This window comes from Rhagoletis pomonella, unplaced genomic scaffold, assembly GCF_013731165.1.
Source record: "Rhagoletis pomonella isolate Grant_MI unplaced genomic scaffold, Rhpom_1.0 Rhpom_scaffold_00002, whole genome shotgun sequence".
NCBI classification, from domain to species: domain Eukaryota; kingdom Metazoa; phylum Arthropoda; class Insecta; order Diptera; family Tephritidae; genus Rhagoletis; species Rhagoletis pomonella.
The window spans coordinates 96,155,305-96,182,552 of NW_023458556.1; the positions used below are offsets into that span (position 1 = coordinate 96,155,305).

General features: G+C 36.7%; 1 protein-coding gene across 1 annotated transcript in view; it reads right to left on the bottom strand.

The window, feature by feature from the left end:
- LOC118734218 overlaps window positions 1–27,248 on the bottom strand; it is a 140,686-nt gene that overhangs the window by 57,452 nt on the left and 55,986 nt on the right. Inside the window, exon 2 of the mRNA XM_036463940.1 lies at window positions 23,517–23,646. Within this exon, the coding sequence (XP_036319833.1) occupies window positions 23,517–23,646 (130 nt within the window). The remainder of the gene's footprint in view (window positions 1–23,516; window positions 23,647–27,248) is intronic.

Genomic DNA, 27,248 nt, shown 5'->3' on the forward strand with positions numbered 1-27,248 from the left:
AAAAAACGCCAAAAATTGCCAATGGCGATTTCCTAAATTTTTACGCGCAAATATCCAAAAAAAATCGCCAAATTGGCGCGAAATCGCCAAATCTAGACACTCTGGTACTAATATATGAACAAGCAAAATATTAGCAACAATATTGTTAGTACAGCTCTCTGCCTGCATGCAGGACAGTATATAGAGAGCAGCAAAAGGAATTAGAAATCACTTCTTATAGAGTAGTCTTAGGGTAGGCCTGCCATAATCGTGAACCCTTCGACCAGGACACTTATCATCCAAATCAAAAACGAAGATACAAGTGAATATGGTGCTCATATATTCCCTATAAGTACAGTTGCTTTGGTTCTGATATTATAAGCAATGTAGTTTTGTGGCACAATCCGTAGAGATTAATGATTGATGGTGATTAAATGCTCAAGTTCTGATTTTTTGTAATCATAAAAGAACAAATTTCTCGTGACGGTGACGTACCACCATTAGCAAATTTCCCTTCATGATCCATTTTTGCAATTTTGTATATGGATAACCTGAGGATAATTTAAGTAGGCTGCCTTAAGTGAAGCCATTCTAAAAGGCTTACCCAACAAAGACTGAAAAAAGTGCTTCCCTGCATGCTTCCTAGAAAGGTGTTTCCTACAATTTACGTGAATGTACTTAACCCTTTCGCTATTTTGATGCCATATGGCGTCATGCTTTTTTGAATACTTATAGATTTAGTTGAGCTTATCTGAAATTATATTTTTTATATGCAACGCTGTAATGGGATATATTACCAAATTACACAATAAATTAAATACATATTTTACCAAATTACCCAATAAATTAAAAACAAATAAATATGCTATAGTCTCCAAAATAGTGTCAAATATTGCTAGAACTTGTAATTTTATTAAAAAAATGTGCTAATAATTGCGTGGCATATTTTTAAATTTGTATGTTGCCATATGGCATCAATAATATTTGAAGGAGCTGAAATCCGCACCAGCAAATAACGATATATTTGTACTGGTAAATTGCAAATGGTAAATTTTTTAAATGAATTATTAAATCGATGCCTGTTCCAACTTATTTTATTGCATTTTCGTAGTGTTATTTAATTTAATTTAATTTAAATTAAATAAAATACCATATTAAAAAATCTTTGCGTATTTTTTACACCAGTTAGTACAAATGGCATCATTCTAGAAAACACTTTAGAATCACATTTTGGAAAAAAATTAAATTGAATGTTATTATATTAAGTATTAAGGATCATTTAATATAAAAAATCGGAGCCTAAAAATATTTACCGAAAGGGTTAAGTAAATGTTTATATTACTTAGCATTACAAATAAGATTCAATAGGCATTTTAAGTCTAAATAAAACTGTTTGATATAAACCTTAAATAAATTCTTTAAAGAAGTATGATTTTTATGAATTAAGAAAAACTTAAAAAAACTGCTTCAAAAGGCGTCCTACAAAAGCCCTTCTGAAAGCTCTTTTTTGAGTAGCGAAAGAAAAAGCCCTTCAATGTGTGCCACTCCATACAAAAAATGAAGGAGAAGGGAAAGAAAGGCCTTTTTGATAAGATTTTAGCTCCTGAAATTATCTTCTGGGTAGTTATGTATGACCCCTCAGCGGTGTACCTGATCAGGAACTGCACTTTTTTGGCATTTGCCTGAACAAAATTTAGATTTTAACCAAATAAACTAAACAGAAAGAACGTAAGCTCACCAGACACTATGACAAGCCAAAGACAAAAGAAATTCTCAAGAGGTCGAGGAAAGATATAGTCAATTTAATAGCCACGATAACGGGACATTGGCCCATTGGTGAGCATGCAGCTAAAATGGGCCTTCCGTATAACCCTCGGTGCCGTAGCTGTAATCTTGTGGGAAGTAAAGAAACGGTCCTTCACTATCTTTGCGAGTGCCCAGCATTGGCACAAATAAGGCAAATCACACTCGGGAGTTTCATCGGAAAATCCAAATGGTTTGACGAACCCAACGAATCATGAAAGCAGATAAAACCAGGGGTCCCAGAGAAAGCGTATCAAAATGGTGCTTTCAGCACTAATTGGGTCCTGGGAATGTACCCAGGCCACACTTCTACCAACCAACCAACCAAGCCAATTTAAGCGTGGACCAGGACACCAGGACAATTTGTTTAAATCAGGACAAATTCTGGAAAACTAGGACGGCTGGCAGCCCTATCTTAGGGCCAATTTCAGATGGATATTTAAACGCACTTAAGTTTAATTTTGGATTGTTATTTATACGCCATTTAGCTTTAGGCATGCCAGAAGATTATGGAGGAGCCAAAATCAGTTTAGGCCAATTGAAAAGCAGCCATTCTCGCACAATGTGAAGTATTTTCTCAGTATAATTATATTGGTAAAAGTTAAAACTGCGCACAATTGCCATTTTATCATCTGATTGCTGAAAATTTTTGCTCTACAAAACTCTAAAATCCGCAGCTGATATTTTATCTACATTTGGAAAGAACGTATACGCCCCAACTAAATTTTCAACATATATCGTGTATATAAATTTAAAAATCATCGCAATTTAAAATTTTTAGAGTTTTGGTAGTTTTGAATTTCTTGAAGTTTCCCATTTTAAATAACTTGAGTGGAATTCCATTATTTTCTAAACTTTCAAAACTTTGTGAATTTGAGAAATTTTAGTAAATCACAATAATTCAATATAATGATGAATACTAGATTTCTAGAAATTTTTTATTTTTCAAAAATTTTGAGAATTTTAGGAATTCTAACAAATTTTTTCTAAGTAAAAGTGTCGAATATACAAAATTGATCAAACGAAATTAAAAGTTTTTGAATGTTGAAAATATTTTCATATTTCGTCGTTTTTGAAAGTTTAAAAAATTTTCGTAATTCTTGAAGATTCAAACAATTTTTGGGCGTTGAGGTTTTCAAAATTTTCAAAAAATTTAAAATTATCAAACTTTTTTATATCAATACAAAATTTTGGAAACGTTCCGAAAAGTGGAAAAATTTTAAAATTTTCCAAAAATGTTAATATCTTTTAGAATTCTAAGAATTTTCTGTTTTTTACACACAAGTACCATGAACATAAGAATTTTTCGACAATTTGTGATGTTTCACATTTTTACATTTTAGGATGAATAAAATTCTCAAAATTTTGGAAAATATAAAAATTTCAAAAATCTCAATAATTCTTTACATTTCAAAATATTCTCATTTTACCAAAATTTCTAAAATCTCCCGGATTTAGATAGTTTTTGAAATTTTGGAAATTATCCTAAAAATAAGAAATCTCAAGAAATTTAATAATATTAATTTTCGTTGTTTTCTGAACCAGTGAAAATATTCAAACTTGCTGTGACTTTCAACTGTGTAAAATAATACAAATTCTAAAATATAACAAAAAAAGTAAAAATTGAAAATTAAGTACATAATTTCAAAATTTTGAAAATTCAGTGCAAGGCGAATTAATATAAGGGATAGCAGGAGTACAAAAATAAAAATTTACATGTACTTTGTTTTTGCTTTGGCAGCATAAACTGTCAAAATCTGTAAGAGTGTGTGTAGAAATTCAAACTAAATTTTTCAATTTGATATCAGAAGCCGTGCGGCGAAACACATACACAAAATCAGCTGAGCTAGTAACACCACCTTATATTAATTCGCCTTGATTCAGTGAATTCGAAAAACTGATAGGCCTACATAAATAACATAATACTTCGAGCTTAGCACACAGCTAAAATTTCAAATTCAAGTGAAATTTGACACACTTTTTCCAAGAATTAAAATGTTCAAAAGCATCCATTCATTAGGTTTGTTCCCCAAGCTTCTCGAAGTCACTTTGAGTTACATATACGCGCTCCGCAAGTAAGTTTTCAAGTTTCTTTGATATACGCTCACAGTTTGAACTTTGCTCGAGTTTTTCTACAAGTAGCTTGTGGGACAAGCCTATTATATATTCTTGTAATGATATTTCACGATATTCAGTTGAATATTATGAAAATACATGTTACATAGTCTCTTTGGGGGTTAATTTCCCCAATTTCCCCTACCTGGGTCCGCCACTGCTTATCGATACTTCGTGGATTGAATTTGGACTGCGTGTTCTAAGGAAGCCAATAACTTCTCGAAGTGGCTAAAAGAAAGGTTGCAGGAAGAATGGGTGGAAATCGGGGAGGACTATACACTAAAATTAATAAATCATATTCCGAAACTTGTAAGTGATGTTATTAAAGCCACGGGTTTAACATTAAATATTATTCCCTAACATTTTATGCATTTATTTGCAAGTATTTCGCTACATTATTAAGAAAACCGAATATTAATGTTGTGTGAAATGCTAACTTTTTTCCGTTTTTGGTTTCGTTTCGGTTTTTAACCATAATATTTTAGCCGCGAAGTAGCGTACCATAAAAGGAAATGCATGTCATTAACTATAATGTGAAAAAAGTGCAATTTTTATAATTTTTCCTGTAGAAATTTGGTAAAAAAGGGATAGTAATGAAAAAACCGAATATTAAAGTTACTCACTGTATTTACTTAGGCCATCTGAATCGGAGTATCCAGACGATCGTGAAAACTCTGATTGGAACGGCTAAGGCTGTGTTTCGCCAAACTCATTTCAGTGGAAATTAACTTTTATAAATTTTTTTATTTAATTCTGTAACAACCATCGTTTTTACATATTAATCTACTTCATTGTTTTATGTTATACCATAAATGTTATGTTATCTGATATACATGTGGACTCACTGTAATGTCCTGTCGAAAATACAACCCTGTGCTGTGCATTTGGGTACGCAAAAAATACATCACTGACGTTCTGCATTGTCATGATTGCCTATAAATATTCATGTAAGCATTGAAACTGCGCTCATATTCATTTTGCATTCGTACGCGCTAGTTCGTTCAATACTGCTTTGGACAACTGGCCTTAATAAAGCAAATAAAAGAAAATACAAGAACACGCGTTTATTTTAATCGAAGCACTGCAATTTTGTATGCGACTCTCGTCCGGATTATCGGACAGGTCCATATAAAGGAGTGGTTACGGTCGCTACCAAAAATTATTAGAATTCGTTGGCTTAGCCAATCCTATGCACTACAACATTTCATTGGCGCCCAACTTAGTGGCCTCGAATCACGACGACGACGACGACGACAACGCTAGCGTGCACAAAATGGCGACATTTTCACCCGAACAATTTTCACAAATATTGGAGGCGATTTCAAGCGGCGGCAAAAGCGGTTCTTTTACGAATTGCAAATCACGCTTTAGAGGACAACGGGATCCAGCAGCGGTAGAAGAATTTGTTGCTGCTATTACAGTTTTTAAAGATATCGAGAAGATTTCTGATGTCGATGCGTTGCGTGGTATGCCACTATTGCTGGAAGATTATGCAGCGACATGGTGGATAGGGGTAAAAGAATCTATCTCAACATTCGACGATGCCATGCAATTGATTCGATCAACGTTTTCTCTACCGACGCCCGACTGGAAGATCTATTTGAACATTTTTGAGCATAAGCAACAAGTGCGTGAAGCTACCGATAGCTTCATTTGTAAAAAGCGGCTGTTGTTCTCCCAACTTAAAGATAGTGTTAACGAGGCAGTGCAGCTAAATATGTTATACGGCCTCCTATCCGTGAAAATTAGAGATCGAGTGCATCGTGACGCATTTTCAACATTCGACGAGCTCATACCGCGTTGCCGAGATGCGGAATTATTTCTCGCTGAATCCAATCAACTTCCGACGGCACCAAGTGAGAAAGCGGAACGCGCGGATGGGCCAAAAAGGTGCTCTTTCTGCCGATTACGCGGTCATACAGTTGATGTGTGTTTAAAGAAGAAGAAGGAGCAGCAGGCACAGCAGCAATCTACAGTGGCAAGTTCAAGCGGAGCAGCGCCGCAAATCAAACGCACACTTGCGTTTTCATGTTACGGCTGTGGCGCCCCTGGGGTGTATCGTGCGAATTGCCCAAAATGTAGCGGTCACAGTAAAGAGAGCCCTCAGTATCTAGCATTTAACACCGTACATACCACCATTGTTGGACGGTGTTGCCCACTGGTTCACATCGAGATGTTTGGGATGAAAGGAGAAGCTCTCTTCGACACTGGCGGAAAAACTTCTGTTGCCAGCGCTAACCTAAAAAAGGTACTATCAAGCAAAGGTTGTGTTTTCCAAGATGTTTTCGCTGACGTTACATTGGCAGATGGAAGCACTACCTCGCAAAAAGTGTTATCGACCATTTTCGACATAACTATCGGCAACAGGGTTCGGAAAATACGTATGATATCACTTCCGAAGGCTACAAGAAATCTTACCCTAATTGGAGCCGACTTTCTGGAACAAGCGGGCATCGTGCTGAATATGGCACAACGCTATTGGCATTTCGAGGATGAGCCCAAAATACGACATGATTTCGCTGTGCCAAGTGTGAGTGATATACCCTTTGCTATAGATATAGCAGGTGCGCATGTGGTAACTACATATAGACAATCACCTCAAACTAAGGCCATACACGAATATTCCAACTTCGTACGCTACATTAAAAATCGTAACACTAAAATCGACGAGGCTGATCCTCCAGAAGTGTGTCCAGACGCAAACTATGGACCAGCAGTAAGGATAAAACGCTCACATGCCAACGATTATTCACCACACTCTGTGCAGAAGATTTTTAAAGATTCACTTCCAGCTGGTGAACGTACACCTGAAAACACACCGCACCTGTTTGCACCGCCAATAAAGGAAAAGATGACCGCCTATGAAAAGTTTTGCCAGGAAAACTTCTTACCGTTATACTCTCTTGATTTGAGTCCGCCACGTCAGATGGTTGGTGGCGAGATAACGATGCAGCAGCGTGCAGAGTTGGATTCATTATTATTACACCATAAGGCAGTTTTCGAAGAATCAACATGCGCAACCCCATTTGCCGTACACAGCATCGACACGGGCGAGCATCTTCCAATCGCCTTGCCACCGTATCGATTATCACCGCAACGAAAGATCCTGTTAAGAAAGGAAATAGATGAAATGTTAAGAGTTGGTGTCATCGTAGAGTGCGAATCGCCATGGGCAGCTCCTGTGGTTATCGTGCCCAAAAAGTCAGGCGACATCCGAGTTTGCATCGACTACCGAGAACTAAACGCCATAACCAAGCCAGATCGGTATCCGCTTCCACGAGTCGACGATTTGCTGCATGAAGCAAAAGCTACTAACTACATGTCAACGTTGGATCTGCAGGCAGGCTATTGGCAAATCGGTGTTAAGAGCGAAGACCAGGACAAGACCGCATTTATTACCCCATTTGGTACGTACAGATTTACGCGCATGCCTTTTGGATTGCGAAATGCGCCGGCAACGTTTCAGCGGCTGATTGATCGACTGAAAGCATCTTTAAGTAAGCTCACGATATTTGCGTACCTTGACGACATCATCCTATGTTCCAGTAGCTTCGAGGAGCACCTTAAAGATCTCAGCAAGCTTTTTGAACGGATAAACCAATTTGGCCTTAAGTTCAACAAAGGAAAATGTCGGTTTGCTTGTCGCGAGGTTAAATATCTTGGACACATCCTAACATCAGCTGGCATACGAGTAGATCCAGACAAGGTCACTGCAATATCACTGCGTAAACCTCCGAAAAACACCAAAGAGTTGCTATCGTTCCTCCAAGCTTGTTCGTGGTATAGGCGTTTCGTACCACAGTTTGCAGATGTCGCAAAACCACTTTCACAGTTGACCAAAAAGAATGCTACTTGGGTATGGACAGATGACCAACAAGGTGCGTTTGACAAATTGAAACAGTTGTTGATAACGTCGCCCATCCTGAAGCAAGTCGACGAAACTATTCCATTTATTTTGAAAACCGACGCTAGTGGATACGCTCTAGGAGCAGTTTTGATCCAGGGGGAGAGTGCTGATGAACACCCCATAGAATACGCGAGTAGGCTTTTGACTAAAGCGGAGCAATACTACTCTACCATTGAAAGAGAAGCTCTTGCCATCGTGTGGGCTGTCCAAAAGTATCGTGGCTACATTGAGGGATCCGAGGTAAAACTCATCACAGACCACCGGCCGCTTAAATGGCTTATGTCACTCAAATCACCGACTGGACGCCTAGCTCGATGGGCACTGCTCCTACAGCCATATAATCTGACCATCGACTATAAACCTGGTAGAATAAATGTCGTGGCAGACATGTTGTCAAGGCCACCTTGTGCGGATGGACATGAATCCAAAGAATAATGCAATATATGCTCGTTCGCCGTTGATCTTCCACGTCTAGGAGCGAAGGAAATCCGCGACAGCCAGCTTAGTGATCCCACTTTAAAAGTAATTATTGATTGTTTCGAGGGAGAAACTGATGATGTGGTGCATTGGAGTAAACGAGGTTTCACCATTAATGACGGCGTGCTTTACTGCCACAACGACGAGGAGAGCGAGGAGGCCCAGCTAGTTGTTCCAGAATCCGATCGCCCGGCTATTTTAAATAACTTCCACAATAAAGACACTGCTGGTCATTATGGAATCGACCGGACGTTGTCTAAAATATCATCGCGTTACTATTGGCCAGGTATGCGAAAAGACGTTGAGAAACATGTCCGGAACTGTATCGAGTGTCAACGCTATAAGGTAACCAACTTGAAGCCAATGGGACTGTACCAGACAGTTTCCAGCAAACAGCGTTTTGAAGCCATAGCCATTGATCTGTTTGGACCACTACCACCAGACGCGAATGGCCTGCAGTGGATTTATATTATTGAAGACGTGGCTAGTCACTGGGTGGAACTGTTCCCACTGAAAGAAGCATCCGCTGAAAACTGTGCTAAAACGCTTATAGATGAGGTATTCTTGCGCTATGGAGTCCCAAGGCGGATAATAAGCGACAACGGTGTGCAATTCGTGTCAGGTGTGATGCAGAAGGTTGCTTTCTGTCTGGATATATGCCAAGTGTTTACGCCATTCTATCACCCTCAAGCAAATCCTGTGGAGCGGAAGAATCGAGATTTGAAGACGCAGTTGTCCATATTAATAGGAAGACAACATCGTAACTGGGCAGAGAAGTTGCCAGCCATACGATTTGCGATGAACACGACACGATGCCAAAGTACTGGGCATACTGCTGCGTTTCTTACATTTGGGCGTGAATTACGCACAATCGACGACGTCAAGCATGACTTAAGAGCTATCATTCACTCCGAAAATTTCATTGCTGAAATCACACCGTATCTTAGCACGCTCGCCGACGTGTTCAAGGCTACGCAAGAATATGAGCACAAACGACAAGACGCTAATAAAGCCGTCACCAATCCCCGACGACGCGACCAAGAAGGTCTAGAAATTGGAGCCAAAGTGCTTGTGACAACTCACGTTTCGAGTAATGCTGCAAAGGGTGTAGCATCAAAGTTTATTCCACGCCGAGATGGGCCTTACGTGATTGTTGACAAACAAGGTGCCACCTCCTACGTAATTGCTCATGAGGACAATCTCCAGTATCCTTTGGGCACATACCATGCATCATCATTGACACCATATCGTAGCTCTGACAATGTTCCTGAAGCACCAGTCAACATGTTATCACGTCGAGGACGACCTCGAAAGATTACCAAATAGGATACATCATCGGGTCGATTTCTGTATCCTAGGGGGAGACTGTAACAACCATCATTTTTACATATTAATCTACTTCATTGTTTTATGTTATACCATAAATGTTATGTTATCTGATATACATGTGGACTCACTGTAATGTCCTGTCGAAAATACAACCCTGTGCTGTGCATTTGGGTACGGAAAAAATGCATCACTGACGTTCTGCATTGTCATGATTGCCTATAAATATTCATGTAAGCATTGAAACTGCGCTCATTTTCATTTTGCATTCGTACGCGCTAGTTCGTTCAATACTGCTTTGGACAACTGGCCTTAATAAAGCAAATAAAAGAAAATACAAGAACACGCGTTTATTTTAATCGAAGCACTGCAATTTTGTCCGGATTATCGGACAGGTCCATATAAAGGAGTGGTTACGGTCGCTACCAAAAATTATTAGAATTCGTTGGCTTAGCCAATCCTATGCACTACAATCTAAGGAAAAGCCAGTACAACATTTCAATTCTCAATTAATATTTTTATATAATTCTCATCTAAACTTTTTTCAGTTTAAATAAGCTCTTTATTTAACTGAGAAAAAATGTGTGGTTGTTCTGATTTAGGGTGGTATTAGTTGCGTTCAAGTACCTGTTAATTATTGAAAGTTATCAAAAACTATCAGCTTTTTGCGTTCGCGTACGCAAAAAACTTGCAAAGTAGGGGAAATTGAGAGAGCAAAGTTACATTTCATTTTGAGGGAAAGCTGTTAGTTTCTGCTGGAAAAAGTTTTGCCAACAGGAAAACAGCTGGTAGGAATTTACGCAAATCACAACATTGAATTTAATGGTTTGGAAGTTAAAAATGCGACTAATTAAACTTGTAAGAACTAAGTAGTTATTCGTTTAATCAATAAACTGTGTCAGGATAACACTTTGTGATGAGTTTTCGTAATGTAAACAAAAATTCTTTCAGCCGTTCGTATAACTTGCAAGTTTCTGCAAATTTTCTGTCCGCGTACTATTCTGGATATTTTTCTCTTATGAGAGGACGGATGACATTTCGCCGGAATTTTTCTGTTGGATGTTTTTTTACTGGAGATTTTAAACGAAGGTACCTATTATCACCAGTATTGCCGCGAATTAATATTATGCCGCAAATTAATTTTAAGCTCTCTAATGGTGACAATTGTCATTGTTGTTGTTATGACCTACTGAGTACGCGACAACGGCGAAAGAATACTTATATTAGGGGTCTTCCCTTAAACTCGTAAAAGCCCCGCAAACCTCGTAAATCTCGTAAATTTACGAGCCTCGTAAAAGAACTGTCAAAATTTCTATGGAGCTATATTTACGAGCCCCTCGTATATTTACGAAGCAAATTTGATGCGCAAACGACCGCGTAATCTTCAGGGTTGCCGATGGCCCGAAATTTTTATACTAAAATGTATGATAAAATAATGAAAATAAATGAAAACGAGTAAGAAAGTCTAAGTTCGGGCGGAGCCGAACATTAAATACCCGGCGCAAGAACTAAAAAGTGGGCGGTGCCAGGCCCATTTTCCAAAATTTTATCATAAACGTATTTCTTGGTAAACAATTGTTGCAACCATCAATTTTGTATAAATTAGCTTTAATATTTACTGATTTATCGAAGATTTCGTATTTCTCCAAATTACGGTTATATGGGATGTGGGCGTGGTTATTGTCCAACAACTGTGCCAAGTTTGGATAAAATTGGTACAGCGGTTACCAAGATATACACATGTAACCATAAGTGGGCGTGGCTACGCCCTTTTTCCAAAAATTTTCAATATTCTTAGTTTTCGTCTAAAAATCATTGTAAATATTAATTTTGAGTGAATTAGCTTCAGTAGTTACTAAAATATCGCAGTTTTCGTATTTCTGAAAATTACCGTTATATGGGAGGTAGGCGTGGTTATTGTCCGAATTCGCCCAATTTCAATACCATCCGTCCTACGCCCAAAAGAAGTGCACGTACCAAGTTTCGTTAAGATATCTCAATTTTTACTCGAGTTATCGTGTGCACAGTCGGGCGGACGGACAAACAGTCACCGCTTAATCGATTTCTCTTTTCATTCTTATCATTTATGTATACATTTGTCTATATCGATCTCGATTCGTTTTGCCTGTTACAAACAACCGTTATGTGAACAAAGTTATAATACCCTTGTGCACAAGTGCGCTCGGGTATAAAAATAATACGGGAATAAAATAACTTAATTTCATCCACTAACTGTATTAACTTAGGTTTTCTGCTAATTTTCGACAATTTTAACTGTATTTTAGCCAAGAGTGATAGAGACAAGATGGCGGGATGTTATGGAAAATACTGCTAAAAAAAAAGAAAATCCTGGTTGATCTGTCAAACAGTCACTTTACGCACCTAATTACACCTTTTCACAAAGGGGGCATTCCCATAAAAGCCTCGTAAACTTACGAGTTGTACTCGGTATAAGACTTTACGAGTTTAAGGGAATCCCCCAATTGTGTTTTAGGCGCAGTAATTGCGGCAATAGTCATACGATGAATTTTGTCAATGCTGGGAATAAGGCGGTAAGATATTGACCAAAAATGTTCATATGTCGTACGGATTTATTTTAGAGCACATGAACCACATTTTTGATATTACTACACATTATCATGTTTCGGGCCCCGGAGTAGTCGATCAGCCTCAGTCCGTTATCGGACGTTTCATCGTGGAGGCTGAATTTTCCGACAGTGGCGCCAAAGATCCCTTCCTTGCCCATCTTGGCATTGAAATCGCCAAGCATGATTTTTATATCGTGTCGGGGGCAGGGCTCATATGTTCTCACCAAGCACTCATAAAAGAGATCTATGGACACCTCGTCCTTCTCTTCCGTCGGAGCATGGGCGCAGATGAGCGAGATGTGGAAGAATCTCGCTTTGATGCGGATTGTGGCTAGACGTTCGTCCACCGGGGATGGCGGTGATGTCATCCATGTAATGGTATTATTTTTGTGCCTCTAATGCACTTGAGATTCTGGCAGCGTTTATTTATATCTTACATACAATTCTATTTCATTTTCCTTCTTATTTTCTTAGTGGACTGTATGTATGTACTTATAAATATATGTATGTTGAACATGTTTAAATGCAAATGCATATATGTGAATACATATGTTTATGTTCAATAATATTTGAACATTCTGCCAAGGGACAAAATATGGTTACAGCTACATACATATATGTAGATATACATAAGCTCATGAATGTAAAATATTTGAACATATTGGCAAGGGCAAAAATATGGTTATAATTTCCTTCTGATTGTTTATCGTAAATATGTTTGTGTTTGGATAGATAATAATAATAATAGGTTGGCGCTTACACATATGTTAGTGTTTGGCCGAGCTTCTCCTCCGATTTGTGGCGTGCGCCTTGATGTTGTCACAAAGGGGAGGGACCTACAGTATTACACCGACTCCGAACGGCGACTGTATTTTTATGAGAAGCTGATAGTCATGACAGAAACACATTCGGAGGTTTGCCATTGCTTGCCGAGGGGCGGCCGCTGTTAGCAAAAAACCGTTTTTGTATATTTTTCTGCGATGTTGCTTTGGCCAGGGCTTGATCCCAGGCCCTGCGGAGTGGATACATACATATGTATAAATAAGTAAATGTAAGGGTAAAAATTATATTTTCTTCTATTTATATTTTCTTCAGTGGGCTGTATTTTAGTTTTGATGCAAGTGCAAAATGTTTTATCTCTCCTAGTCCGGGAGCTAGCGACAGTAAAAATGTGCCGATTTTGTCAACAAAAAAAACATATCGGGGACTTAAATTTACTGCTGTAGATTAACAAACAACAACACTTACATCACACCGGGGGACCTTTTGGTGTCAGGAGGGTTCACATTGTGTAAGAAAAAAGGTAAAAATAACCTTGTTTTATCGTCGTTGGGCTTTTGTGTGGTTATCAATTAACATTGAACGATGTCAAAAATTGATCACTTACACTTATTTAGCGGGACCATGTACCGCTTACAAGCGCGCAAAAATTTCAAAATTTTGGCGAAAATCGACCTAACACATCGCACTTTAAATTTATCATGGACATAGAGTAACGTATCATACATGTAAAAATAATGTGCTTACATCGCATCCGCGGGACAAACCTATTGTAAGTGATCGGCGCAAAGTCGCCGCCGCACATAGGGAAATCGAGAATATAGGACGAAAACTTTGACAGATTTCAATGGAAGTTGGTATTTAGGGTTATCGTTATCCCTGATTTCGAAATGTATATTAAATTTTTGAAAATTCAAAATGGCGGATCAAATGTTGTGGGCTACTTTTTTAAAAAAATTATTGATTATTTTGAAACTTAGTATCCGGGGGTATTCGTCATCGGTGATTTCGAAGCTGGTATTAAATTTTCAAAATTCAAAATTGTGGATTCAATATGACCGACGACTTTTGTAAATAATTATAGATTGTAATGAAACTTGATTCCTAAGAACTCTCGGAGCCACTGATTACGAATTTAATATTTGATTTCCAAAATTCATTTAATTATATGGACAATTGTCAGAAACTTCGAATTTCTTTGTAAAACAAATGTTTTTTTTTAAGTCACGAGCACAAGTCTGAAATTTTTTGTTTGCGTTCCTTCAGCTGCTAGGATACAAAATCCAACGTGGTGCAAAGTTTCAAAGCAATGCACCATATGTTTTTTGCGTTTTTTTTTTGAAGTGGAAAGTGACTGTAATTTTAGTCCGATTTCGGAACAGATAGCTTGTTTATGCCAAGGTCAATAATTGCACTGAGTTTGGTACAAATTGATAAATCGGTTACCGAGATACACATACATTGAACCAAATAAAAACTGGGGCGCGACACTTTAGTATGTTTTGTCTGTTTTTCTTTAGTTTATTTAACGTTTATCATTTCTTTATGAAAATATAGCTGATTACTTAACAAACACGATATAAATTCAAATTTCAGACTTTGTGCAAAAATCATGAAAATTCTGCAAAGTTTTACCAAAATTTTTAACTTCTTGATCAGCGTCTCTAGACAAAATTTTGGTACAGTAAAACCCGCTTAAGTACCTCACGAAAAATGTCAGCTTTTTGAGGTACTTAGGCGGGTTGGGCACTTAAAAGAACCCGCTTAAGTACCTCGATTCGGGTACTTAAGCGAACATAATTACTGATGTAGTTACATCTTCTTGTTAACTTACATAAATACTTGAATAACGACATATAATGAAGTATACATAGTTTAAAATCAAAATCGTACCATTATTTAAACACAGAAACATGTAAAGAAAAACTTTATTAAAAAAATATTTAGTGCAATGGTATGTCATTTTTACAAGAATTAAACTGTTTAAAAAGTCAAAGTTGGACATATCATGTTGTACCAAATTCAAATTAGAATTGTTGGCACTTATTTTTATTTATTGATTTTTAAGATTTTTCAATCAATTAAAATGCGGTTCATTCCCTAACAAATACCATATAAACATAAGCTTAAGATTTTGTAGAACACTTAAAAAATTCATTATAATTTCAAACTTTTTATACTAGAAATGTTTTTTGAGTATACAGTTTTATAGCCCATTCAATTTTAGTGTAATAATGTGCAAGTTTCAATTGGCTAAAGGTTACCGTTGATTTTTTAGAATTTTTTTACCGAAGGTGTGCAGCGCTGCTTCTGAATTTCAAAATAAGTAGATATTTTGAGGAATTTTAAAAGAGCACTTAAAAGGGGAAAATTATAAGTAAAATTGTAAATGGGGCACGAAAAATTTAGGTACTTGGGCGGGTTGGGTAAATAAGCGGGGAGGTACTTAAGAGAGGGATTTTCTTCAGATTATATTAAAAAATTCACGGTGTCCAAAAATGTTGGTCACTTAAGCGGGTTAGGTACTTAAGCGGGTTTCACTGTATTCAGTTTTGTAGCCTATCAAATTTTAGTAAAGTACAGTGCAAATTTTAAGTATCTTGGACTTACCGTTGATTTTTGGCATTTTTTTTTTGTTGAAGGTGCTCCGCATTTTGTTCATATAAAAAAAATGTTCGATCATAACTTTCCAAAAATCAACGGTAAGTCCTAGCAGCTAAAGCCTTTCATTTGGCACCTCATTTTCGAAAATCGAACGAACGGTGCAGATTTGATGACATGGACAAAAAATGCCTTTGGGTATAATATATCGAGCCCTAATCGTCAAAATAACGTAAGCGAAATTTTTTTTTAAATTTTCTTTTTGATGCAGAAATATTCCTAGATCATCTGCATTTCATCATGCATTTCTGCATCAAAAAGAAAATTTTGAAAAAAATTACGCTTACGTTATTTTGGCAGTTAGGGCTCGATATATTGTTTTTTTTTGTAATTTTTCTTACTTATTTTTCGTTCGCTATGTAACTTTTTAAATAACAAATAAAAAGTGGTGCACGAGGATCATAGTTCAATAATATATTGTGCAATGGAGCACACACGTATTTGGCTACATTTTCCAATTGCAGAAATTTTAAAGAAGTTATTTTTTATTATTTTATTAAATAGTACGGATTTTTAGCTTTCGTAAGAAGAAATAAAAACCTGCTCATTCTTTGCACTTTTTGAAGTAATGCGTTTTTACTAATGCATAAAATCATTTTTGTAGAGCGGTTGTTGGGTTTATTTATTTAAAAAAACTCACGACTAATAACTACCCATACATTTGGAAAAGAAAAATCAACATGGTTTAGCAATCTGCGGCGGGCGCAAGAAATAACTGCTTTGCAGCGGCCAGCCATCGCTGTCCACACCCAAAGGCAGTCTTCTTTTAGTTCAAACTTCATGTGGCTGGTATTGTGAACGGCTGGCTTAGCGCCTACCACGAACACGATACTTCACCCAGACGGTCCGCTCACCGCCGATCGCTAAACGAAATATGCAAATTCATAAGCGTACAGGCTTTTTATATGCTATGCAAAGCACATTGATCAATACCGTTGGTGCTATGATAATCCTGCTATACAATTGTTATACAATTTAAAACTCACATGCGAAAAAGAGACATTGCCATATTAGAATAAAACTTTATCTTTGACTTTGACAGAAAAAAGGTATTGCCATACATGGTATTGCCAGATATGTGAATGTGTAAAACATGAAATTAACAAAACATAAAACATGTATACATAAATAAGTAAAACAATAAAAGCGGCATGTTACATTTTTTAATTTTTTATCAGTGGCATCAGATCTGCACGATTCGTTCTATTTTCAAAAATGAAGTGTCAGATTAAACAACTTGACCTTTAGACAATAGAGGTTTATATTTTTAAAGAGTTGCCACCTGTTAAAAAATTAAATTCAACATTTTTATATAAGTTAAATGAATTATTAAGAGATGGGTATCAATAGAAATTTGCCGGAAAAAGTTTATTTTTTAACTACATATAGAAGGTTGCCACCTGTTTAAAAAATCAAATTCCATTTGAATTAAAAGAATAAGGTTATTGAAATAGATAGGTATCACAATATGAGAGTCAGACGAAAGAGGTTTAAGAAGGTTTTAGCATTCAAATATTATGAAAAGGGTTGCCGCCTGTTTGTAAAGGCCAATATAATAACTGCTTGAAGCCAAAGGTTTACGACATCGTATTTATTATTTTATTACAAATACATACATTGTCAATCAGTGATTTGTTCTGATTACATTCTTTTAAATTACTGGACTCTTAAATTAACTCAGGAATGTTTTTACACTTCACTTATTTCTTGCTAAATATGCCCAGTTTTTTTCTTTTGTCTGAAACCCATATTGATATATGTACATATTTCTGTTACCTTATTCCCTTAATTAAAGTTAATTTGATTTTTTAAACAGGTGGCAACCCTTCTACGTGTCGTTTAGAAGTAAAGCATTTCCAAAGCCATTTCATTGAATACCCATATTGTCATATCTAATTCATTTAACTTATTAAATAATTTTAATAAAATTTGTAACATGTGGCAAGCCCTTACAAAAAAATTAAACTTTATTGTACATCTGCAGGCCAAGACCTGTCATTTGACACCTCACTTTTGAAAATAGAACGAGCTATATGTACATACCTAGTATGTAAATGCCAGAAGAACCAAAGTTGTCAACTTCAAACCGCATTTACCGTGAAAGTATGAAAGTTATCCAAAAACAAATTGTATTTTTGAATTTAACGTCTTCAATTTTACTAAGAAGCGAATTTTCATTTAAATCCGTCCATAATTATATTTTTGCCCACATTTTATATAGAAGGGAAGCACTGTGCCGCGGCGACTTTGCCGATCACTTACAATAGGTTTGTCCCGCGGATGCGATGTAAGCACATTATTTTTAAATGTATAATACGTTACTCTAAGTCCATGAAAAATTTAAAGTGCTTGTAAGCGGTATATTGTCCCGCTAAATAAGCGTAAGTGATCAATTTTTGACATCGTCCAATGTTAATTGATAACCACACACAAGCCCAACGACGACAAAATAAGGTTATTTTAAAATTTTTTATTACACAATGATAATGCCCTATGAAGGCGTTGTCCCGCTAACTGGGTGTAAGTGGTTGGTTCTCGTGATTTTCGTTATTATATTGAAAATCGTATCATACTTTTATCGACGATAAAATATGTCACTAAAAACTGTCGCTAGCTCCCGGACTATTTTATGAACGCCAAGTATTGTTCTCGAAGTTGCGCTCAAGCTTTCCCTCTAAGCCCTTAAACCGCTGGAGAGCGAGATGATATGAATAACCCAGTTGTGAAGGGTCATTTTGCCTGATTCCAAGCGAAGGACATTTTAAGCCAAATGGGCCTCACATTCTAATTCTTCCTTTGCCGGCTGTGTTTCAGACTTAAACTGTTCTACTAATCTATTCAAGTCATCAGATTGATAAAATTATTGTCTACGGGCGCTAGACAAGCAAGCCTTTTACCAGATACCCATCCTAGTCGAGTTTTCTGCAGTAGAGGCAGGTGCTCCTGAAGGCGAATTTGACCAACGCAGAGTAGCTAAAAAAAGGCCAGCACCTTTGAGTAGATCTATGCGCTGCGGACTCAAAAAACCACGGATCTGATAGGGATATATTTTATGGTATACTCCAGTCTATCGGTGATGCTTGGTGTTACAACCGCAGATAAGGAAGTTGCATAATCGTCAATACGATAATGCATACGAAGATCAACTATGTGATCTGCTACGAATTCAGATTTCCCGATCCCAGATATGAGGGTTGTAACCTGAGACATTTTTAACTGAGAAGCCGAGTCTAATACGGTAGACAAACGGGCTCGATTATTTGCATAACCAGCCTTAATTTGTTTTAACTCATGCATTTTCCTCTTTAAAATGAGCATAAGCAGCCAAACAAATGCACGCAATTTTTGGGAATTAACTCGGATCCGGGGAATTTTTGATGACAACACTGGTAAAAACGGGCAGTTGTTTTTTGTACAAGTAAGCAAACGAATCAGTCGAGTTTCGCGTACGCGGTAGCCGAGTGGTGAGAGTTGCGAGCTACAAACCTGTAGCTGCCAGGTTCGATACTCGGTTGGAGCGATTGCGAAAAATTTTTTGTTTTTATTATTTATTTTATTTTTTTTTTATTTTTTTTTATTTATATATTTAATTTTACTTTATTTTATTTTCATTTGCCTTATTTTATATCACATTTCTTATTTTACTATTAGTTAATTTTAATTTTTAGAGATGAATTTTGTTAAAAATTTAACAACAACTAACTGAAAGTAACGTAAAAAAAATATAGAACTTATAAAAAAAAGAATGAAAAAGAAATAAAAAAGTATACTGACCGTGGGACTCGAACCCACGACCTTGCGGCTGGTTTATTCGCATTACTGCCGTCTGTAAGGGTAAAATTTTAATTTGCATTTATGCTTATTAATTCAAATTAATTTTCTCCGTCTGTCTACCATATAACAATGCTCTGCATGGCACAAGAGATCCAGCTCAACTTTTTACATGAACGATAGCTGTAGCGAGAAGCACGCAATTTTGAGGTGAGATTGCCAGAAAATTTGTAGGTAACGTGGCAAATGAAGACGCCGAGACAACGGTTGATTGTGCCGAAGTTTATAAGGATCCGAAAAACTAAGTAGATGAGGACACCGCATCAAGAGTTTGTGATTCGGCAACGGAATTTAGATGCAACAATGAGTGATGCTTGGCCGAGAAATGTCGACAGCAGCCAGAGGTGCAAGTTTTATCAAGTGGCCTTTGTTGAGGCAGTTAAGACATAACTGTAGTCGCTTTACTTCCTTCTACGTCACCGAGGGAGACAGACTCAACAACTTTGGACACTGTTGTATTGCATGCTCGTGAGAATGCAAACCGAACAAATTTTAGTGGATGTTACGAATGCCTTACGATTGTTGTTAGTACAAGTAGATTTTTTCCCCACCTGGTGGCCTGGTGTTTGCGTTACCAAGACAAGTTCCACACTCTCCAACCGCTGACATCGTTTCTCTAAAAATCTTGCCATTGAGTCCCAAGTTGGTATTTGGTTAGTTTTGCTGCTGATGAAATATATAAGCATGCAATCGGTTAGCTGCTCCTTCGTTGCCATTGTTTGCACAGCACGCAAATGTCCCTTAACCTTGTCGCTTAATTCAGGATGCTTCGAGAAAGACCCAGGACCCACCTTTTTCAATGCAAATAGTTCCCTTATATAAATTTAGACGCTTATTACCGAATCGATTAATCAATAATTCCGACGCCTTTTTTTAGTTTGTATCACTAATCTCAAGCGAAGAAATCGTATCAGAGGCCGAATCTTTTAAGCTTGAACGCAGATGTTGAAATTTTTCAACCGAAGCGGAGGCTCATCGAACGAAGACTGCCGCGCTGGAATTGATTGCCGCCTTTCTGCTGACTTCCGATCACTTTGCTCCATGATTATGGCAGTTTTGATGTCTATATAAGAAGCGAAGAATTTTAAACGCGCGTTTCTTTCCAGCTTGAAGTGGTCTAGCTCCTCAAGATTCGTTTGTACGCTGTCAAGGTTTCTTTCCGTGCGCTCGACCGCCTCGAGCCACACGGTTAGTGCCGCCGCGTTCAGCTCAAGTAACTTGGCGGAAGTAAGGAAGGTCTTGATCAAGGGTGCCAACTTGGCTCAAACCGTGCCATTTTTGGCCCTAATTTACTTCAAATGGCACTTAATTTTTCAATTTGGCACAAAGTGCCAAAATGGCACTTTTGAAAAATAATAATAATTCAACACATTTTTGTGAAATCCTCTACATGTACTTCTTTTTCTTAACTAAAATTTTCTAATTACTATAGTGTATAAAAGTGGTTTATCTTACTTTGGCATTGGACTTTTGTTTTAGAAATGTGTTTCTAATTTTAATGCTAAATGGGAAGAATTTAAAAGAATGGCACCTTTTTTGGCACTTTTATTTTTCTATTTGGCACATTTTAGCACTTTTTTATCCTCCTTCCTAGCTAAGTGGAAGCGACATTTTAAATAACGATGAAGAATAGTTAATTGTACAACAAAATTACAGGAGCAATTTTCAAGCCAGCAGTAGCGATCAAACTTCCATTTCCTTTATTTACGAAAATGCGATAGAATCCAAATGTGTATACCACGTCGGGGTCACCATGAACAAATAGCAAGCATTTTTGCTATAGATCAAACATCCGAAAAGCAAAGCAAAGGGTTCAACTATGTTCACCGTATGTATATTTCAGGAAAAATGATAATTACAGCAAATACCGTCTGCCCTTAAATACTAAACATATTGCGCTTAAAATGCTTTTATCAGGGTAGAATACCAATGACGTGTGTGTGCAATGAGCAAGAATGCAAACGGTATCGAATAGGCAAATCAAGAAACTAGTGTAAAAGAAACTAGACTTAAGAGAGCAAGTACAGTGAAGGGCATCATTATTATTACGAAAAGTGATAAATATTGTTTAGAACTTTATAATGCTATTGCTTTTCCAAACACGGCCTTTTACATTTCAGGTGACGATATGTACATATGATTTCAAAAGTATTTTCAAATGTATTTGTATTTTCAAAAAAATGGTTTTTGTATTTAAATACTTTTTATAAAAGTATTTTATATTTGCATTTTAAATATTTTTCGTGTAATTTGTATTTAACAGGGCTGCAAACCGGTTTTGAACCGAAATGTTTTTATATGGAACAAAATACTTAAGCAAAAAAAATCAAAAAATTAGTACGAGTTTTAAAATAATTCAAACTTGCACTTAACACATTACACTAAAATTGAATGAGTTATATAAAACTGCATACTTCGATTTTTTTAGTTCTGATTAAAAAATTTTATACTTTGGGGCAATTTTGTTGAAATTTGTAGATTTTGCCTAATAATCGTGCAAAGTTTTAATTTGGATTTATATGGTTGCCGTTATATAACGAGCTATACTTTTATAAAAAACTAGCAGACCCGGCGAACTTCGTCCCGCCCAAAATTCATGTTTTGCATTTAAACCATTTTGGTCGAACATTTTCACCAGAAGTTCACGATCATGATTTTCAGTGACGCATTTATCTTCTAACATTACGGTGTGGTGGTTGTCAGAGGGCATATTTCCATTGCCATCTTAAATAACCTAGCAAAAGTGTATATGCATACAAAGATACGTAATAGCTTCAGTGCGTTTGAAAGGCGCCACGCTCCCTTTTAAAGTAGCCCCAATTTTCTCTAAGAGTATGGGATTGATTTCATATATCTCCATGCCATGTTCGTGTACTCTACCATGAACACTTCCGGAGATATGCAGTATGAAAAATTCGGTTTTTATGGGAGGTGTCACGCCGCTTTTTCCAGTACCTCCAATTTTTCTATGATTATGCGATTGATTTCATATATCTCTATATCATATTCGAGTACTCTACCATGAACACTTCCAGAGATTTGCAGTGTGAAAAATTCGGTTTGTATAGGAGGTGCCACGCCCCCTTTTCCAAAAACCACAATTTTTCGCCATGAGTATGCGATTGCTTTCGTATATCTCCATACCATGTTCGAGTACTCTACCATGAACACTTCCAGAGATATGCAGTGTGAAAAATTCGGTTTGTATGGGAGGTGCCACGCCCCCTGCACCCAGCGGTATGAAATATACTTTACATCCGATTCTCATATCTACCATATATGCACAAAATATTTCATGAAGATCGGTCGAGCCGTTCAGTAGGAGTTCGACCACAAACACCATGACACGAGATTTGTATATATTAGATTAATGAACATTAAACCAACAAAAAAAAATTTGTCAAATGTCGCACTCCTATTATTTTGACCATAGGTATACTTGTACATATTAATTTGAAGCCTAGTTTAAGATCCAACCTACTGAAAATGAGGGTTTCAACATTAAGCCAACATTTTGAGTGTCAATTGAAAATTCTGAGTATGCTGTTTTTGTCTACTCGACTAGGCTCACGGCTTGTCCAAACCTTAAAAGAGTTTATGAACATTTTTCTAATTTCCTCTTGATTGCGTTGATTTTAAGTAATTCTTTTTTTGTTTAGGGTATTACGCATGAAACTTGGAGTTATATAGTTAAAAAGAAAAATAAACATTAAATATTCAAAAGAAAAATAGCCAAAACTTGCTAAAATGTCGCGCCCCTATCTATTTTTCCACCACTATACATGTAGATATTTGAATTTGATCTCGGTAACAAAGCCTTTTATTTATATATTATACATTTGAAATATTTTGTGCAATATTTTATCCTTTAGCATAAAAAAAATTGAACCATTTGAACCGAACCGAACCGCGGTTCAGGGATACTCATGAACCGGTTCTTGTACCGGTACAAGTTTTTTCTAAGTGGTTCGAACCACTGAACCGAACCGCACCGATTTTTGGAGTGATTTGCAGCCATGGTATTTAAATAGTATTTTTAACAAACTCACCTGCATTTGGAGGTGGTCTTTCTTTTGGGAAACATATTCTGAATAATCCTCTTGTTCTAGTGTAGTAAAAATATTTATTGTTCATGCTGTTGAATAGGTCATCCGCGTCAGTATGTTTTGAAGCAAACGCCTGTAATTTATATTGAGATAATTACATACATACATAAATAAATGTGTAAACTTAAATTCTTTAAATACTTGTGTTCGTTAAAAACTTTTATTACATTCAAACTTTCGTTTACATTCTTCTCTTGAAAACCAACTGTGTATATTTGAAATCTAAATAAACAAAACCTACATTTTGGGGTCACAGCCGAAAAAAGTGTCTTCAAGTCATTCAAATCGTTTATACAATGTATATAAAGACTTTCATTATTTTATCTTTCGGAACTCGGTAGGGCATATTCATAGTCGAAATAAAATCGACTCTAACGTTAGTTTTACCTTTTTTAACGGAAAATCTGCCAAAAAAGCAGCTTAGAGTACACTTTATTTCATCTATGACTATACCCCATTATTTTGAATAAATTGTCAAAAATAGTTTTTTCTCTTAAAATAATAACCTATTGATGAGGGATATATTAAAAAGATGCAATATGCATATTTTGCATTTAGTATGAAAACAAAATTACAGTTAAAAAAAGTACATAAATCATTAAATAAATAATAAATTTAACACAAATAAATTGGGGGAAATGCTAAGCTCCAAAAACGGTGCATTAATTCATGCTACTTCTGGACATTTATTCGGAAAATATTTGACATAATAAAGAGGCTGAAATCAGTCCAAATCTGGCCAGAGGTGTAATTTTTAAGTGCCTTTGAAAAGTAAGTACTAAAAGCATTTTTAAACACGTAAGAAAAATATAATTTACGAAGGAATTGTCAAAATGTGTATATAGAATATTAAATCAAAGAAAAGGACAAAAGTCACATGATTTTTTGGAAAAGTGTCAAAATAAGCCTTTTTTTAAAAGTCGGTGTCAAGGGGCATCGATCTCCAAAAAGTGTCAATTTGACACTTTAGTCGCACAACGGTAACACTGACGATGGCGATAGAAACAATCGACGACGGTTGCGTGAATTTTGCGGTTTCGATTTCACTGAGCAAAGCGAAGAATACGCTGAAAAATTTAAATATATTGAAGGCAATTTAACCCAAGCAGATCTGGTGTCAGTGTGTAATGTGCTAGGTATAAACCATCACGCGAGCAGTTAGCCGTTAAAATTTTTCAAATTTTGCAAGCAGGAGGTTTGTTGGCATGTAGCATGCGCGAGCAGAATACGACGGGCAACGAATCGGATGACGAAACAAACGACGAAGTGTATGAAGAAGTTAGAAGCGCAAACAACACAGCAATAGACCACCTTGCAACACCAAAGACGCAGGCGCAAAGCATAGCAGCACAACGCAGCATCAACAATAACTACGCAAACGAAGGAGGTAACAGCGGCAGAATAATGATCGGAGCCAGTGTGGCCACTTGAACATATTATTAGGTACCAAAACGCCTACCAAATCAGTTTGTAAACTACCAAACTTTTTTTCCTCATTAAAGCTAGATTTCTTGAATTTACGGGATTTTCAGCACAAATTAACAGCCAAAATAAAAACTACATATATTATTGTTTACAGTATTAGTTAACAATTCATACAAATTTTAATGTTAAACAAAACAAATTCGTGCCTTTAAATAAAAGAATTTACTTATTCCATAAAAATATTTTGCAAAAAATGTAAATATCTTAGAGTTTAATTTAATTTATTGAAACATTTTTTTTTTGTGCGTGAAAAAACAAAATCAGACATTTTATGCAGTTCAATCAAAAAAAATTCCCAAATTCTTTTCAATTTGCATACACTCGCACTTTTTTACCAATACACCCACACATTGCAAATTGCCTATCATCAATTTTTTTTTCAAGACGATAAGTAATTTCTCGTTCTATTTCAACAGCTAATCGATCATAGCTTTGGGAAGTTAGTTTTTGTTTGCAGAATTGTCTGCTTAATAAATGAAAGCAATGTTTTGAACGTGTAAGCATAAATTAAGCGAACAAATTTTAGTGCTCAATTCGGTTGTATTTTCAAAACATTTTTGCCTACCAAAAGGTTCATCAAACCAACCAAGCTACCAAAGGAGAATGAACCTACCAATTTTGGTCCAATTGGACCAAAACGGCAATGCTGATCGGAGCAGGAGAGGGAATGATGCCGTCACGCTTCGCAATCAGTTATCGCGACATAGAAGAGAGCATTCGTAATTTCGACGGCACGAACTCTATTTCTATTGAAACGTGGATGCAAGAGTACGAAGAGCAAGCAGAGTTAATGCGATGGACAGAAGGCGGCATTTGTGTCGGCATTGAACAGGCGCAGGCACATGACGAAAAACTAAAAGCCATAAGAGAAATCATCAGCGACGGTACAAAATCTTACGAAGACTATTTTCTTAAATCCGGTATTATATACAAACTTGTAAACGACGTCGAGCTGTTAGCTGTACCTAAATCCATGCAAAGGCAGATAATCAGCAATGCGCACGAAAGAGGTCATTTCGCAGCAAAGAAAACAAAATAGTTGATTTGTAGAACTTACTACATACCACGATTAGAGGAGAAGATTCAAAATTATATCGAGTGTTGCATTCCGTGCATCATGAGTAATCGCAAACGAGACAAGCAAGAAGAATTTTTGCATCCACTTCAGAAGGAAGACGTACCACTGCATACTTACCACATCGATTTTTTGGGACCGTTAGAGTCGACGCACAAAGATTGCAAACACATTTTGTCCGTTATCGATGCCTTCACAAAGTTTTGCTGGCTGTATCCAACTAAATCAACAACTTCGAACGAGGTGATTGCGCGTCTTAGCAATCAAAGTGCAGTGTTTGGTAATTCCGCGTATATCATATCAGATAGAGGTTCGGCGTTTACCTCACAAGACTTCGTGAAGTACTGCGACAACGAGGGTATCAAGTTAATTAAAACGACGACTGGCCTACCACGGGTAAATGGACAAGTGGAGAAACTGAATTCCGTCATTATTTCAGTTCTCTCAAAACTCAGCATCGGCGACGCAGCCAAGTGGTACAAACAGGTCAGCAAGGTTCAACAAGCTATAAATTCGACATACTGTAGAAGCATTGATACTACTCCTTTCGAGTTACTTATTGGGGCCAAGATGCGAACTCGAGAAACTCTTTAACTGCATGACTGTATCAACAAAGAACTGCTGTCCTTCATTCAACGATGATCGAAGCGAGCTATGAAACAAGGCATTCTAATGAGCATTCTAAAAGTACAAAATGAAAACAAGAAGACGTATAATCTGCAACGAAAGAGTGCAAGGCAGTATAACATTGGTGATCTAGTCGCCATAAAACGAACGCAGTTTGGTAGCAACCTTAAGCTAAAGCCAAAGTTTTTGGGGCCCTATCAAATTGTTAAGGTCAAGCACAACAATTCATATGACGTGCAGAAGGTGGGCGGCAGCGATGGTCCAAAGAATACAACGTCTTGTGCAGAGTATCTCAAACCATGGGCCAAGGTTGGCGAAGACAACGATAGCAACAAGGAATTCGAGGCGAGTTCTTAGTCAAAATGGCCGAATGTGGAAGTAAATGGTGAAGCTGATTTGAAATAAGAAGAAGATACTTTTCAAAAATGATAAACTGACGTAGAATGAAAATACGATCAAAAGACGCGGATAACACATACAAAAAAAAG